Genomic DNA, 18436 nt, shown 5'->3' on the forward strand with positions numbered 1-18436 from the left:
CTAGGTTCCTCAACATGCCTTATAAAGCCCTTCATGATTTGGCCATATCTCTGAGATTATTTCCTAAATCTCTTTCTCTTCTTCACTCTTTCTCTGGCTACCCTGGCCTTGCTGTTCTGCAAAGAAGTTAATCTTCTTCCTACCTGAGAGCCATTGTACTTATTGTTCCTTTTATAAAAAACTATCTTCTCTCCAATATTTGCATTGCTGAGTCTCACAGTACACTCAAGTCACATGTCACCTCCTTGAAAGGCTTTCCCTTGTCATTTAATTTAAAGTCCTCTTCCCCTGTCATTCCTGATTCTTTTACTCGGCTTAATTTTTCTTCATAGCACTCTTCACTCCCTGTATTTGTTTCCTATTTATTTGTTTGTTTGTTATATGCCCTGCTTGAATGTATGCACCATTCAAAAAGGTAGAAAACTTACATATTTTGTTCACTGATGTGTTTTATATTGAGCACCTATATAACACTATCCAGTATACATAGGTGCTCAATAACTACTTGCTGATTGAATAATAAAAACCTCATACACATTATGTTTCAGCCATATAAAACTATTTACAGTCCTCAAATGGCTCTTTCTTTTGTATATGTGGTTTTCCTCTGCCTAGAATAACTTTTCCCTGATTCCCTCCCAATTCCTAATCATCCTTCAAGACTTAGTTTATGTGTTCCTGAGGAACCTTCATTGATCCCTCCAGGAAGAACTAGGTGTCCTTTTTCTCTGTTCTTATAGTACTCTATGCATACCTCTATCATATTACTTAATACATTGTGTTAATATTGTTTCTAATTGATCTCTGTATCCTGAGAATCTAGCAGAGTGCTTTGCCCATAGTAAATTGAGTAAATGTTTGTTGAATGATTTTATTTCTTTAGTGACAACTGTGTGTCAAGCAGTGTATTAGGTTTTTATGTACATTATTTTAATCCTGATGAAGTATGTAAGATGTGTACCATTATCCCTGTTTTATATATGAGGAAACTGAATAACTTGCCTAGAGTTTTGAATCAAAGTGTGCCTGACTCCAAATCTGGTACTTCGCCCATTGTCTCAAGTGAATTAATAAATCTCCTTCATTTTACTGATACTTATTGGTCAAAATTCAATATCCTAATTATAACATTAATATTAAAACTCTGATCTTATTTTAGTTTGGTGTTGCATGTTCTAATACATTTTTACTTGATTCAGCCCCTTTAGATTACAAAGAATGGACACCAGACTTCTTAACAGCTCAGGTATCCTATTTTTATTCTGCTTCATAATTAGAGAGTTTTTGATGATGAATCAGGGTCAAGATTTGGTTAATTTTCCCTTTAAGGGAAGGACTGTATTCAACAATTAGTCTACACATCATCTTTCAACAGGTATAAAAAAGGTCCAAATACACTGTAAGTTATACTGATATTGTACAAGTAATATGCCTGAAAGGAAAGTATGGCAGCAGTGAGTTAAAGACAGTAAGAGCCTTGGGGCCTGCCTGCTTGCGTAGTGGTTAAGTTCGTGTGCTCTACTTTGGTGGCCTAGGTTTTGCAGGTTCAGATCCCGGGCGCGAACCTACACACCGCTCATCAAGCCATGCTGTGGCGGCATCCCATATACAAAATAGAGGAAGACTGGCACAGATGTTAGCTCAGGGACAATCTTCCTCAAGCAAAAAAGAGGAAGACTGGCAACAGATGTTAGCTCAGGGACAATCTTCCTCACCAAAAAAAAAAAAAGATAGTAAGAGCCTCATACACATGAGAGAACCTGGAGGTTACCTTGATTAGTGTCTTTTCAGCATGCTAGGTGAAGCAGTGCATATTAAAGGCCATAGGGAACTTTCATGAAATTTTTAGAAGTACATGAAATAGTGTCATGAGAAACTTAAGCACTGAGAGCCCAAGCTCTAAAGTCAGACAGACCTGATATCTAATCCCAGCTTCCCCACCTAACAGCTGAGCAAATTTAATCAAGCTCCTTAACTTTTCCTAAGCCTCAATTTCCTCATCAGTAAAATGGAGAGAAAAGAAGCGTATTAGGCAGGGTAGCTAATTACTGTAAAACACAGCATCAAAATATAAGAGGCATAATTGAATAAAACAAGTGAAATCTAACACACATGTTCTTGGTCATGCAGTTCTTCTGCACAGCATTCCTCCAAGGATTAATTTGGGGCCCCAGGCTTCTTCCACTTTTGTGGTTTTGACTCCTCTAAATTATTTGAAGTCTTCATTCAGCTGGTAGGTAGGGAAAGAAAGAGAATGTGGAGCACGTGTAGGAGGTTTTGGAGGTTTTGTGGGCCAAACCTTAAATGGCTTTCATCATCAGAAATCAGTCACATGATCCCAGCTAATTACAAAGGAGGCTGGGAAATACAGTGTGTGCACTCAGGAGAGAAGGAAATAGACTTTGGTGAACACAAAGCTATCTCTGTCACTCAAGGTCATGAGGTTGTTTTAGGGTTTAACTGAGATAATGCATGTAATGTGTTTATCACAGGGTGAGTAACCAACAAAGCTACATATTATTATTGTCACAAGTATGTATGCTGAAAGCCTGAATACAGGTTCCACAGTTGGTAGTGGAGTACTTGCTTGGAGATTCTCACAAGAGAACTCAGCTACATTCAAAGAGGAGTCCTTACCTTTTTATAGGGTTATATAAGATTATGATCTTTAACTGATTTGGCAGCATCAGGAAGTATAAACATACAAAGGTGAGAGAGGAAGGGGTTGCCAGGTGTTCATATCGGCTTAGCTAACAGGATGTCAAAAGATTATAATGTAGATAACCCTAACGTCTAAGAAGAGTGGGAATAGGGAACTGGGAGACTCTGGATTTGGGAATGGGCTTAAGTGAAGGAATAAGGGGTAAAAATTCTGGTCAATCCTCTCTTTCACATTCTTTTTCTCTCTTACTTTCTTACTTTTAAGTTATAGACACCATCGAGATTCTTCAAGTGCAGCATATTTTCTTCTGACTTATTTTCTCCCCTGTTGCCATTTAAAATATTCTAAGAACTCTGAGAACAAAGACCATGTTTGTCTCACACATTATTATATCTTAGCATCTAGCAATGCCTAGCATAAAAGTATGCAGGCAAGAATTATTTGTTGAAAGAATTTAATCTATATTAAACTGCTAAATTAAATTGTAGTTCCTTCAAGTATTGCCTAAAGGATCTAGATAAAGAAATGGAAAGACCAGGAGTTTTTAAATTTTGCTTCTGCCACTTGAGTATCAGTGGGATTCTGGGACTTCTAAGACTTACCTTCTTTTTTAAACAATAGAGAAAAATTACATAAGCCCTTATGCTCTAAGGCTTTTTTCCTTGTATTAAATGGGCACAGTACTTTTTAGAATTACAGTAATGAGAATTAAACAAAAAAATTTATGAAGTGTTCCAAGCACATAGAAGGCATTCAAAAAACTGGTGCTCCCTCTCCCTGTACTCCACAACTCTCTACAACACACTTTTTAATTTGGGGAGCCTAGAAAATATCATGTGCTATTCAAGTTTCTCCTTACTTCTGTTTTTGTTTCTGTTCATCTGTAATTAAAGCACAGAGGCCTTCAAGTTGGTGATCAAAGTTAAGAGCTGATTAATTCCCAAAGGACTGATGAGTTCACTGTCAGAATGACAGTGCATGACACACAGAAGGTGTTCAATACATATTTTTTGAAAGAATGAATGAGTTAATAAAGTACTGAAATAAGGATGATGCTCTAGACGGATAATTATGGGATGGACATGCTGTAAGTGTGAAAAAGTGGGCAAATTTTATCAAATGAGAGGTTTGGAGTGGTGTTTACAAATGGGTGACTTCAAAGTGTTTTCATTCATTCATTCAACCAGCATTCTACTGTGTATCCACTACATATCAGCTATATACCGGCAAGGAGATATCTGTCCCGTATGCTAGTGCAATAAAAAAATTAGATAGCAGAAGGATATATAAGATATTACACAAGTAACAAAAGGAAACCACTGACTGCCTACTGCAGTGTGAAACAGCATGGCACATCCAGGTGTGGCCAGGACTGTGATACTGGCTGGTGCATGTGGGGGACTGGGGAGAAATGAGGCTCAACAAGCACTAGTTAGGTAGGGGCTAGAACATGAAGGGCCTTGTATGCCAGGCTGAGAGTCCTGAATTTTATCTTCTAGAGTAGTGCTGGGGGTGCTACTGAAGGGTTTTAATGCAAATAAAAGAGCATCACATTTTAGGTTCAGAAAGATCTGGCTTGGAGGGTTGAGGTATGAGAGAGAGAAATCAGCTAAGAAGTTACTAGAATAGTCTACATGGGAAGGAGATCATAAAGGCTGGAACTAAGGCAATAGAAGTGGTGTTAGGGAGAAGATGGGTTTGAGGGATATAACTAGATTAGGCTAGATAAGGGAAATAGGAGAGGAGAGCTAAGAATGAATCACAGTTCTCTGACTTGGACTTCAGGGCAGCTGGGGAGGCCACTGATGGAAACAAGGAACAAAGAAGATTGGTATGGATTAAGGAGGTGGAATAGGCAAGGACAAGAGAAGTTAGTTTTGGCCATAGGGAGTTTGAGGCAACTGTGGGACTCCAGGTAAAGATATTTCTTGAACAGATCAAAGAAAGTGGAACCCACGAATACTTAAGCACATAAGATGGGGCAGGTCAGTAATTCCTATCCTGAGAACACTTCCCCATCATCTTCTAAACTTCTTCCTATCTTTCAGTTCACAATTGTACATACACCTTTACAATGATTACTGATTGTTTACTTATTTAGAAACTTCTAAAATGTACCCTTGAAAAAAAGTACAGTGGGGGCCGGCCTGGTGGCTTAGTGGTTAAGTACGCACGCTCCGCTACGTGGCCCGGGTTCGGATCCCAGGTGCGCGCCGACGTACTACTTCTCCAGCCACGCTGAGGCCAAGTCCCACATACAGCAACTAGACGGATGTGCAACTATGACATACAACTATCTACTGGGGCTTTGGGGAAGAAAAAAAGGAGGAGGATTGGCAATAGGTGTTAGCTCAGAGCTGGTCTTCCTCAGCAAAAAGAGGAGGATTAGCACGGATGTTAGCTCAGGGCTGATCTCCCTCACACACGCACACAAAAAAGTACAGTGATATTTTTAACAGAAGCTAGTTTATTAATAAGGTGAACATGTCCATAGTTATTTGAATAAAGGTGGTTTGTAAGAACTTCTAGTAAAAGTAACAGCGAAATACTGTTCCTAGAATGTCATTCATAGTAGTACAAAAAATATAAGTTTTCTGCTGTGTGCTTAGGAATAACTTTTACATTTTCCGTAAGGATGAAATATTTTGCTATTGATAGCTAAATGCCATGCTCATGTTGACCTCAGCGGTGGGTTTACCAGTGCAGAGGCTCAGGCCAACAGGTAACTTATTCAGTGGAACCGAAAAAAGAATAGCAAGGATGGCTGACAACACGTCTTGAGAATTGGGTAAATCCACTGCCTGATGGACTGGGCACCAAACTGCAGATGGATTGCAGATGCACTGAAGGAAGTCATTACAGTTTTGTGAAATTTGGGGCTGGCTTAACAAAGATGAAGCCTGCTGGTTTAGGAACTGTATGTTCTTGGCAAAAGCGTGGTGCTGCAGAATTTCACCAGCCATAGTGAAAAAAGGGGTGGAAGGGAATGGGAGGAGACCACAAAATTCATGACATGATACATAAAATGTTAACTATCTATTAGCTTTGCATCTTTTGAGAGTCACCAGATTGAAGCACAGTATTTTGAATTTGGCTGGCAGATGGTGTACACAGACTTTCTGAGCATGTTAGCATTTTATTTGAAACTAGCAAGATTACATAGAACTTGCAGGGTAATTCAACATTCACAGAGATTTTTAAATTTATCCCTAAACCTGGGTTAAATGTGGTGCCCTAACAACATTTTAAAAGGGTTTGTTAATAGATCTGGATCTCATAGAACAGATTCACAGGATATAGTAATTCCTCTAAAATGCCCACAGAGCACTGTCAATGTCGTCTTTCTCCGGAAATCTCGATTACCCAAGAGAAAAGAGGCCAAAGGGAAGAAAGACTAAACCCGGGGAGATGGCAGGTAGTGATGTCTGGATCCCTTGAATGGGACTTCTCCATTTACCACCCCTCTCACTTCCTTCTATGGTCTGGACCTTTAATCCTCACAGCAGTCAGCCTTGTAGGGTCAACCTAATCTCTGTTGACATCATCCTACTACTTCCCTTTTCAAATTCCAGTGAAGCTACGTGTTTCCTGTCCTATTTTGACACTCCAGAGAAAGAATAGTGGCCGATTAGTATCTAATTTTAGACTGGCGGCAACCAGTTTTCAGAGAAGAGAGAAACAAAAACAGGTGACATTTCCAAGCCTCTCAAGAAAAGGGGAAAAAACTCCAAGCCTTTTGGGGTAAGCAGACAGGGAGAGGTTCAACAGTTCCACAGTAGAGAGAGGCCTGCTGGCAGGCTCAGAAAATGGGCTGGCTGAAACCTTTTCCTTTTTCTTAAATCCAGGACGGTCTCGGGGGCGTCCCTAAACACATTCTTGACTCTGCTAGGAAAGCCCGGGGAGCCGGAGCCCCGACACCCCTTTCCTCAGCGGGAGCTGTGAAGGCAGCTGCACCTCCTCTTTGTCAAGCCCTGGGTTCCAACCACAAGCACTAGGACACCCACGGGGTGGGAGAGGGGAGAAACCACGCCCCTCCCGGCCCGCCCCCAGCGCGCCGGACCCGCCGCCCCTCCCCCTCTATGACCCCCGCGGGCCCAGCCTCGAGCGACCTGTTGGCAGGGAACGTCACGTGACGCGGCCGGCCGCGCACTCCCCCCGGCCGGCCTCCTGTTGCGCCCGCCGGGCGGGTTCCATCACGTAACGCGCGGGCTCCGGCCCGCTCTTCCCTCGCCAAGCGAGGGAGGGCGGGCGTCGAAGAGGAAAGGGAAGGGATAAGGGGCGGGAGAAGAAGAGGGAGGGGCGGCGCCCGAGTCACGTGACCCGGGGCAGCCCGGAAAGCTCCGAGGAGGAGCCTGGCGCCGCCATTTTCCTGCAGCTGCCTGTCCCTCTTGCCCTGCCCGGCTCCAGCTGACCAGGGAAGGGGTGGGCTGAGCTGAGGCGGGGGCAGGGGAGTGCCCGACACCGTGCCTGACCCCGCGGGTGACACGAGCCGGTTCTTTCTGGGTTGGGTGGCAGCGCGCGGCCCTGAGCCCCGCCCCAGGCCGGCAGGCGGAGAAGGAGCCGGTGGGGGTAGGGGGTGCGGTGGGGGGGTGGGGGTCCTCCGGCGCTTGGGGGTCCCAGTCCCCGCCGGCTGCCGAGCGGGAGGGGTGGCGGAGGAGCCGCAGAGATGTCCGGCCAAAGCCTGACGGACCGAATCACCGCCGCCCAGCACAGTGTCACCGGCTCCGCCGTATCCAAGACAGTATGCAAGGCCACGACCCACGAGATCATGGGGCCCAAGAAAAAGCACCTGGACTGTGAGTGAAGCCGACTGCGGCCCCCGCGACCTTCTCCCCGTCTTCTTTCTAACCCCCTTCAGCTGCCTCTTGCTTCCCTGCGTCTTATCTGGCACGGCGGGCCCGGTGCTCGTCCGAGCTGTGTTCTTTCGGCTTTCATCACACCTGCCTCCACGGCTTCCGTGCCCTGTCTAAAAATCCCTGACAAGCCACTCCCCTCCAGGTTCCTAGGGGACCCTCGCGTTCCTGCTCGTGCGCCGCGACACCCCATCACACCCGACCAACTTGCCTCTCCACCTAGCTTCTCGCCTGCTTGCCTCCTCTGTCTGCTGCAGCCTTCTGCTCTTTCATCCCAGCCGTCCCGTGCTGCCTAGTCGCCCTCTCCTGAGCGTTTCTCCGCTTGCTCCGGCTCTCAGCGCCCCATTTTTTCCTCGTTAGCCTTCTTCGGGTTTCCGTAAACGCCGGGTTCCGTGGACCCGGATCCCTGTTTCTCCGCAACCCTGAGGGCTGCCTCCCTTGAAGTGATTCCCACTTCCTTTGCTCCACTAGCCTCTTCTGTCCCTTCCCTTCCCGGGTCCCTTTTCCACTTTTCTTCCCCCATTTGGGTTACCTTTCTTTGCCTCTGTAGCTTAAGTTCCTTGTCTCATTTTATTTTAAATATCATACTTAATACCCGACTTTTATCCCAGATTACTTTCTTCGTGCAAGTAAAGGGATTCCCTTTTGGTATAGGGAAAGTTGGGATTGTTAATTGCCTCTGGTGGAATTTAATCATTGTATTTTCATACTTTTGTCTGGGGTAAGTTGTGAATGTAAGGTACCCCCCCTCCCTTTTTTTTTTCTGGTGGGAATGTGGAAAAGGGTTTCCTGATACTGGTATCAGTTCCTGGAACTGTTAACCCAGGCGGTTAGAATTTAGAAGCTTGTGTGTGTGAAGCGTAGACTATTGGAATTCAAAATGGATTAATAATCAAACCTACAAATAACATACATCCCTTTAAAAACTGATAAACAGATGTTTGACGATGCTTGAGTTTGGACTCCGTTTTAATTTATACTGGTTATCTTTTGGGGGACCAGCTTTATACGGCATGGTATTACTCATTTTACTAACTTAGGTGTAATTACAAGAGCTAACTCCTCCCAACTTTTTCCAAACCTGGAAGCCACTTGTAATATCCTCCTTTTTCTTTCCACTCCTTTACCTCAAGGTACAAAGCTCAGTGGATTACTCAAGCTTTGACTCAATGGAGCTTTGACCTGAAACTTTTCAAGGAAAAATAGGGAAATAGGCACAATAATAAGTTCCTATTTTAAATGGCTACTGGACACTTAGCTTGACTGAGTTTCATCCTGCATGAAAGTTACTTTGCTTTACTGTTTGAAGCAAGAGTGAGCATGTCCTGAAAGGGAATTCACTGACAAGAGTCCTGTTTTGATTTCTCATTTGGACTTTGGCCGTAAGGTTTACACTGTTTAAAAAAATGTGCAAAATGTGAATTCTTTCAAGATGCTTTGCTCATGAAGTGCTGTTAGAACAAGTTATTGCTACAGACAAACCCATTATTCATTGTACTCGTTCCTTTGCTGTGGAAAAGTTTAAAAAAAAAATCAGTACTGCTTGGTTCTTTCTGATGAGTGGATCGTGTGGGCTGCTTTTTAACTCTCAGTCCTTGCCTGTTTAGAAAATGCAGAATATATTTAAATAGTGACACTTTATAAATGGAAAATTCTTTAAAATGCATTGTGAAGCTGTAAGTGATTTTTTGATTATCTGATATTTGGAGTAGACATTTCTACTGTTCACTTCTCTTCAAATGACTGCTTGGCTTACTCTACCCAGTCTTATGGTTTGCCCTAACACTGTGTTAATTCTTTTGTTTTTTTATTTTTCTTTTTCATGATGCGGAGTAGGTGAAGAACTACTTGACTGTGTGAACTATTTTCCTCTTCCCATACTTCAAAATGACAAATTACAACAAGAATAGATATATCTTTTAAAAGTCCTTATAAAGGTTTTTGTTTTATTTCAAATGTAGCAGTAGTTCTTTTAAGGAACTACTTTCTGTTGCCAGAAAGGGCAGAAAATAGGCTAGAGAAGGTTAAGATGGTGATATTTGCTTGTGGTTTTATAAATGTTAGCCTTTTCTCTTAGAATAGTAGCTACTGCAGATGCTAACTAGGGTTAGATTTGGAGGATAATCTCACGTTTGTAGTTCTTCTTTCTCTACCACCGCTTTGTTTATAAGCTCCCACTTTAGAACTTGAATATTCCTAGTAATGTTTTTGTCTTTTTTTGGAGCCACTACTCTTATTTCTTTTCAGTGAGGTTATAAAGTACAATGATACTATTTTCCTTATATTGTTTAAAATACCCTTGTAACCAGTTCTCATTAATGAAATAAATTGGTGAAGTCTAACCAATGAGTGGCTTTTCTAAACACCTTCCTCTCACACATGCTTTAACATTCTTCGAGAAGATTGAAAAGGCTTTCACAGACAGTTCTGGGTCTTGACACTATGAACTTTTAGGCTTTAATGTAGAGATAATTTTTCCTCTTTGAGGAATTTTTCTTTCTAGTGAAGGTGTAGTTCTTTTGCACTTTTAATGTCCTGAAAAACTATTGCCTAGTTAGTTGAACCTAATGAAAACAATTTCATTTTTTAAATGTTAGTATTGAACAAAAATATGCTTAGGACCATTTTTTTTCCTATAGGCCTTTAGAGCATGGAGGTGGTTTCTGTGTACTTCGTCAAGGTCTTCCCATGTTAGGAACTGATTATTATAATCTATGAATTGTGGCTTAATTCATATTACATTATATACTTGGTTAAGAAATATTTTCGCTTTGCTTCTAGGTGTCAGTGTATAATAGAGTTAACTAGTGTCTCTAGTGTGAAAAGAGTTGTCAAACTTGAAACATGTTTGTAAAAATAAACACGCTTTGCATTTAATCGCAAGGCTCTAATGGCCATAATCAAGGTAGAAGAATAGCAGCCCTTATATTTGAAGGACTTCAATTTGCCAGGCACTTACCATTATCTAATTTAATCCTCTCTCACAGCTATGGAAGCAGCAAGCCATATGCATAGAAAGTAGCCTCTAATTCTGTTTAAGGAGGGTATAGAGTGCTTAAAACATCTATAATGATTAAAGTATGGGCAAGTTTAGTCTTACCTTGTTTTTTGATATGAATACTTAATTTTCTTTTATCTGTACTTGTTTTCATTTACTGTCCTTGGACATTTACATTGCAACATGTTTCACTGAAATGTAATATTTATGTTAATGGCTGTAATGGCTTCACTTTTTTAATCCATATTTTTCCTGGTTAATTTCCAGGGAGACTTCATTTCAGCCACCATATGCCTTACATTTTCTACGACAAAATCAAGATAATGTTGTTATTAAGCATCTGTTATAAGCATATCTCTTATGGGTAGATACAATGTGGGTATTTTTGTATTGTATGTTGGATGTAGACCCTGCCTAATTTTAATTGCAGAAACAATTTTTTTAACAGCAAGCATTTGTGAATGTTTTGGTTATGTAGAAGGTGAGATTTGTATTTGGGTTAGTGGTTTGTATAACCATTGAAAATGTATATAAAGTATCAAAATGTACCCCAAATAACTACCTTTTTAAGCAAAATATATTGATTTTTTTTTTTTTTTTGGTGAGGAAGATTGGCCCTTAGCTAACCTCTGTTGCCAATCCTCCTCTTTTTGCTTGAGGAAGATTGTCACTGAGCTAACATCTGTGCCAGTCTTTCTCTATTTTGTATTTGGGATGCTGCCAGAGCATGGCTTGATGAGTGGTGTGTAGGTCTGCGCCCGGGATCCGAACCTGTGAACCCCAGGCCATGGAAGCAGAGCTTGTGAACTTAACCACTATGCCACTGGGCCAGCACCAAATGTATTGATTTTTCATGTCTTAATGACATCCAATGAGTGCTTAGTTTTCATATTGTCAAGAAGATATCTGGTAATTGGGATCTGATTTGCAAGAAGATGCATGTGAGGAAGATAACTAAGTGGAAGATCTTCCCCAGGATATCTCTTGTTTAGAAATAAAGGAACTGAATTGAGGCTTTCCACATGGCTCTTGTTATAAAGAGACAGTTCTTTTGTAGTTAATGTTTGGATTTTCCCATAAGAATTAATCATATGATTTATGTTTTCATTTTTCGTTATTTGACCTATTCTGTTTAGCCTTTAATAGTTCTGAAATACAGAAAATGGTAATGGAGTCATCAAACTGGTAATAGTAAGATTTGCCTACATATGTCAAATGCCTGAGATAGATAGTTGAATTCTACAACTGTAAGATTTCTTCCTCCTTGATATATCTAGCTATGTTTCTGAATAGTATGTGTCTTAAAAGAGAAACTCTGAGGAGAATTTGACACATAGCTGCTCTGGTAGCCACCTTATTTGTAATTAGCATATTTTAAAATATCTTTGTAAAGTAATTAGATTTCACTGGTGGACTTATTTTAAGAAATACTTAATATTAGACTTTAGGCATCTTTTTTTATCCTTACAGCAGTGCTGTTTATGTTTACTATATATTTTATATATCCGAATAATTTTTAAAGGTGTCTTTGAATTGAATTTAGAGTGGCAGGTGAGAAGTGAAACTTCATATGAAGTGACTTGGCTTTTTTTCCTCTCATTTGATTTGTGAAGCACTTGTATGAATATTTCATTAGATGTTTTAAAGATACATTAATGGTTAAAAATAATCCATTTTAATTAATCATCAGAATTGCTTTAAATAAAATTGTTCATTTTTGAACCTGATTATCATTTAGAGTATTTAATATGAAAGTTCACCATGATGCATAGAAAGTCACTTCTGTTCTATTTTCTTTAGTTCCAAAATGCTTAGTTTCGTGATTTCTCCCTTCAAATCAAAGAAGTAAGAAAAATAAACTTAAAGGCTTCTTGGCAAGAGGTTAGAGCCCTACAAAGAAGTAGGGTTAGGTTTTCAAAGTGGAGGCTTAGTATTTGCTCTTCCTGTTCTTTTGGTGGCTGAAGTGGCATTTCCGTTACTTTGTGCTCTCAGTATGTTCCTAGTTAAACTGCTTTATACATTTCTCTAGAGAATTGAAATTTTTGGATTTGACCTTTGAGAATTTTGCATGTTCATTGTGTATATGGTTCTTTTGATGGAGAATCGTTCCCGTGCAGTTAGATTTTACTAATTTGTTTAAAAGGGAATTTTGATGAACCTAAACTTTTGTGTTAAAAATTATATTCAGGGCCAGCCCTGGTGGCCTAGTGATTGAGTTGATGTGCTCCTTTTCGGTGGCCTGGGCATGGACCTATACCACTGGTTGGTGGCCATGCTGTGGCAGTGGCTCACATACAAAATAGAGGAAGATTTATAACAGATGTTAGGGCGAATCTTTGTCAAGCAAAAAGAGGAGGATTGGCGATGGATGTTAGCTCAGGGTGAATCTTCCTCAGGAAAAAAAAAATTCAGAGTTGTAATTTGCCAGGTTATGAGAATATTAAGGATTTCTCAAGTTATATTAGAATGTAGTGGCAGTACTCACAGCTAGACATGGTCTTTGTGTTTATGCCTAAATTGATTTTATATTTATTTAACAAATATTTATTTATGGTTATTTTGTGCTGGACACTCACTGTACTAAACACTATATGTTTATTAACTTGTTTATTCCTTTCAACAACTTTGTGAGAGAGGTTGTATTGTTATTACCATTTTACTGAAGAGGAAACTAAGGCATTGAGAAGTTCAGTAATTTGCCCAAGGTCACACAGCCAGGAAGAGAACTGGGATTTGAACCCACGTAGTCTAGCATCAGGTGTGTGCTTTCATTTCAGTGTGACTTTTTACATAATACTTTTTTATTCCAGGGAATGAATAAACCATATTCATTTATTCATGGCAGTGGTTCTTAGAGTTTGGTCCTGAGACTCCTGGGAGACCCCAAGACTCAGCATATTTGAGAGGTCAAAACTATATTCATAAACTAAGACATTATTTGCCTGTTCCATTTTCATTCTTTCACAGGTGTACAGTGGAGTTTTCCAGAGGCTGTGTGACGTCTGATATTGCAACAGATTGAGTATAGTAGCAGATACGAGAATCCAACTGTTTTCTATTAAGCCAGATAGTGCAGAGTTTTGCAAAAATGTAAAACAATGCCACTGTTCCAAGTTTTGGTTTTGGAAAATAGAGTTATTTTTCATTAAAAGTGTTAACATATGATGAGTTTTATTATTTTAAAATGAATTAATAAATATTTTTAAAATTCTCAGTTTTAATTTTTAACACAGTAAATATCGATAGAGAAAACCTGCATAAACGAAAGCTCTTTGGGGTCCTCAATTTTTAATATTGTAAAGGTTCTGAGACCCAAAAAACACAACCCAAAGGTAGAATGCATATTATAGAGGAGAAAAGATTTAAGTTTTAAGAAGTCCTTTAAGGGGCTGGCCTGGTGGCGCAAGCGGTTAAGTGCGCGCCCTCTGCTGCGGCGGCCCGGGGTTCACCGGCTCGGATCCTGGGCGCGCACCGACGCACTGCTTGGCAAGCCATGCTGTGGCGGCTTCGCATATAAAGTAGAGGAAGATGGGCGTGGATGTTAGCCCAGGGCCAGTCTTCCTCAGCAACAAAAAAAAAAGAGAAGGATTGGCAGATGTTAGCTCAGGGCCGATCTTCCTCTCAAAAAAAAAAAAAGGAAGTCCTTTAAACTCTGAGAGTAAGTTTGGATTTGATTTGGTGGGTAACAGTCCAACCATTGGAGGACTTTGAGCAAGAGATGTGGCATAATCCTTTGATTATGTCATACTGTTAAGTAGATTGGGAGGAATGTGCTGTGTGACTTGGAAAGGAGACTGCTGGGGGCAAAAAGAGTCTAAAATGGAGTGGTAATATCTAATTTTTTTCCCGAAGGGGCTTAATGAAGTCCATCATTAATTGGAACTCTTGTTCCATTTTTCTTCACTTTTTTTTTTTTTTTTTTACATCTGAGCTATTCCTGTTCAGCCAAGCAAGTTAGGTGCCAGTTGTGCCAAAATAAGTTCTTGATTCTCAGACTGTTAGCCTTTGTACATACCAGTCCTTGGACACAAAATGTCTTCATCTCTCTGTGAAAACAGATCCCTCCTCCCTTTTAAACCTTCTTTAAACTAGCTTGCTTTCATTAACCTTCACATTTAAAGTAACTGCTTTCATAAAGACATTCCTGAATAACTCCCCCTGGTCCTGTCATTCCAACGTTATTATCACCATTTAAAGTTTATAATTTTGTTAAACTATAGTTAGTATCATGCTTTTATATCCATTTTGGGTTCATATGTGTTTTCTCTGTAGAATAGGAACTGTTCTTTTCTATACTGTTGAGTATCTTTTTTCGAGGTACTTAATCAGTGACTCTGTGGGTGCTCAGTAGATATTGAATGATTACACATAATCTCCCTTCACAGCTCAGACTATTCCGTGAACAACTTATGGACACAGCATAGAGATCTGTTCCAGTAGACATTTAATAATATATTTATGATGATTATCTTAGTTGCAGTGAATAGTAATTACCTAGTTAAAAAATTATGTATAAAGTCGGTCAGTAGCATTGATAAAAACATAACAAATGGCTGTGTGTTTCATGGAACCCATGAGGCCTTAAGAGATGTACTTTTGTTTAGATATTAGATGATGTTTTCAAAATACTGTTACATTAAAAAAAAACTTGGGGGTTGCAGCTGCTCAGTTTGAAAACTATATTAAAATGTGTGTTTTTGAGGAAAAGTTTATGAAAGTAGAAATTTTAAGAATTAAACAGGGGACCAGAAATAGATTTGAAATGTTTATAGAAGCTGTGGCTTTGTACAACTGTAGGAGGTGCTGATCACATTGTAGTCTACTTGCAGGGTGCCTCCAGAGTATATAAAATGCATGTGGCAGACTCATTTTAGATGCAAGGATGGGTAAAGTACACTTAATAGATAATGTCAAAACGTGAAAGAAAAGAAATGACTGTTTTGAATGAAGGCTTATGAGGTATGAGGCAAGAGTTGGAGTGGTAGTAGTGATGGTGGTGATAGTAGGACCAGTAAATCTAGACCATCACTTGATTCTAGGGGCTAGTGGGAATTGCTGTAAGTTCTCTCTGAACGCTTGGAATTCCAGCAGTGATTTCCGAAATGGTGCTGGTATTTATAGTCATAAACTTATTACTTGATAGTGTTCTAAAGACCTTAATTTTACTCAAGGGACACTTCTTCCAAGCAGTTGTTGAGGAAGCTAAGCATGCCTTGCAAACGTCTTCCCTCACTAAAGATTGCAGGTGTACTTTACAAGTGACTTTATCGGGCATACTCAATTGCTGTATTTAAATGTACGTTATTTCTGCTGGTTATAGGTCTCCTCATGTGACTATAAGCTCTGAGAACAAGGGTTGTGGTGTATGTGAATGTTTAAAAATTTTATGTGCTGGTAATAGAATTAGTTATCTTATGAATGCTTAAGAAATACAAATGTGCCATATTTTAAATACCTGTAATATATGAAAATCTTACTGTAATTCAGGTATATACCAAAATGTAAATAGTGGTATTTACACTGGAGGGGTTTGGCACACCTTTTTGATGTACATGAAACAATTGTTTGCAGAAATTTGATTCATGCATGATGTTGAATAATTTGAAATATTATTTAACTAATCCAAAGCTAATGTGAAAAAGGAGATTGTGAGGCAAAGTGGTTTTCTTTTTGCAATTTTTAAATTGAGGTTTAATTCACATGACATAAAATTCACCATTTTAAAGTATACAATTCAGTGGTTTTTAATATATTCACAATGTTGTGTGTAACCCTCACCCTCACCACTATGTAATTCTAGAACATTTTTCATCACCCCAAAAAGAATCTGTTTCATCACCCCACATTATCTGTTAGCAGTCACTCCCATTCTCTCCACCCTCATTCCCTGGCAACCATTAATCTTTCTGTTTATGGATTTTCGTATTGTGGACATTTCATACAAATGGAATCATACAATATGTGGCCTTTTATGTCTGGCTTCTTTCACTTAGCATAATGTTTTTCAAGCTTCATCTGTTGTAGCGTGTAACAGTACTTCATTCTTTTTTATAACCTAATAATATTTCCATTGTATGAATATACCACATTTTGTTTATCCGTTCATCCGTTGATGGACATTTGGGTTGTTTACCTCTTTAAACTCACTAAGAATAACACTGCTATGAACATTCATGTACAAGTGTTTGTGTGAACATGTGTTTTCAGTTCTCTTGGGTATATACCTAGGAGAAGGATTGCTGGATCATATGGTAATTATGTATTTAACTTTTTGAGAAATGACCAGCCTGTCTTCCACAGCAGCTGCAGCATTTTACATTCCCAACAGCAATGTAGGAAGGTTCCATTTTCTCCCCATTATTGTCAACACTTGTTATTTTCAGGTTTTTTTAAAATAATAATTAAAAAAATTTATTGTAGCCATCCTAGTGGATGTTAAGTGGTATCTTGTGATTTTGGTTTGCACTTCCCTAATGACTAATGATATTGGGCATCTTTTTATGTGCTTATTGATTTTTGTATATCTTTGAAAAAATGTCTATTCAGATCCTTTGCCCATTTTTAAATTTGATTCTTTTTATATTTGGAATGTTAGAAGAGTTCTTTACACATTCTGATACTAGATCCTGATATGATTTGCAGACTTTTTTCCCCCATCCTGTAGCTTGTCTTTCCATTATTATTATTATATATATATTTTTTTGGTGAGGAGTATTGGCCCCGAGTTAACATCTGTGCCAATCTTCCTCTATTTTTTGTATGTGGGATGCCACCACAGCATGGCTTGATGAGCGGTGTGTAGGTCTGCACTGGGGATCCAAACCTGTGAACTCCAGGCTGCTGAAGCGAAACATGAAAACTTAACCACTGCACCATGGGGCCGGCCCCTGTCTTTCCATTATTTTGATAGTGCCCTTTGATGCACAAAATTTTTTAATTTTGAAGTTAAATTTTTCTGTTTTTTCTTTGATTGTGTGTGCTTTTGATATAATATCTAAGAAACCATTGGCTAATTCAAGGTTATGCAGACTGACACCTAAACTACTCCTAAGAGTTTTATACTTTTTAGCTCTTACTTTTAGGTTTGTTCAGTTTTGAGTTAATTATTTTAATGTGGTGTGAGGAGGCAAGGTGGTATTAAGGGAAATTAAGGATATTTTAGTTTTTTTTCTTTTCTGAAGCTGACATGGAGTACAGTTCTACTACTGTACCCCTACATAATGTGGATATAGAGATTAGTGAGGGAGAAAAAAAAAATTTCCTTGATGGCAGCCTGCAGTACTTGGTATAGTTCATTGACTGATAAATGGAAATTTTTGAGTCAAACATTCTTTCAACTGGATGGACCAATGTACAATTAATCCAGCATACATTTTTTTTAGGTTCTCCATATGGTCTTTTAAATGTGTGAAGAGATAATATATAGTTGCATGAGTATCAATAAGCAGTTATTTTTGTCCACACAGAATAGTGTGTATGTTTCCGTAGTCTCTGGTTACTTCCTCATAATGATGCTTTTCATATGTTGTGAGTCTTTATAGCTTCTATAATTATAATTGTTTATAGAGTGCCCTTGTGTATCTTCTTTACTGTGCTAAATACAGCATATAGCAAGTATGCAATAAAAACATGCTGAACGAATGAAGGAAGCATGAAATTTTCATAGAGAGTTTCTAATGTGTTGTTATCAAGCAATGCTTTAGAGTTTTTTACATAAAGGAAGAGGAAGATTGCTATATAAGATTTGCTATAAATAGTGGTTGTTTATTTAAACTTCTTTCTTTCCATGATCAAGTAAACTTTTATTCTTTATTGGTTGAAAACGTGAGGAATTATGGAAGTTGGGAAATAAACTTCCAGAGTTAGATTATGTTAAATTAGGGCAGTTTGACACACTAAAATATTATTTATTCCAGGACCCAC

General features: G+C 39.2%; 1 protein-coding gene across 9 annotated transcripts in view; it reads left to right on the plus strand.

Annotated features, from left to right (window-relative positions):
• Positions 1-7278: 7278 nt before the first annotated feature.
• PICALM (phosphatidylinositol binding clathrin assembly protein) overlaps positions 7279-18436 on the plus strand; it is a 103287-nt gene continuing 92129 nt past the window's right edge. For 4 of the 9 annotated variants that reach the window (XM_058545464.1, XM_058545462.1, XM_058545463.1 and 1 more), the window contains exon 1: positions 7281-7458. In XM_058545464.1, coding sequence (XP_058401447.1) covers positions 7329-7458 — 130 coding nt within the window. In that variant the 5' untranslated portion in view covers positions 7281-7328. Of the gene's footprint in view, positions 7459-18436 lie in introns of all 9 variants that reach the window. The other 5 variants (XM_058545465.1, XM_058545468.1, XM_058545469.1 and 2 more) reach the window with 2 other exon arrangements.

This window comes from Diceros bicornis, chromosome 7 (genome assembly GCF_020826845.1).
Source record: "Diceros bicornis minor isolate mBicDic1 chromosome 7, mDicBic1.mat.cur, whole genome shotgun sequence".
In the NCBI taxonomy this organism is placed as follows: Eukaryota; Metazoa; Chordata; class Mammalia; order Perissodactyla; family Rhinocerotidae; genus Diceros; species Diceros bicornis.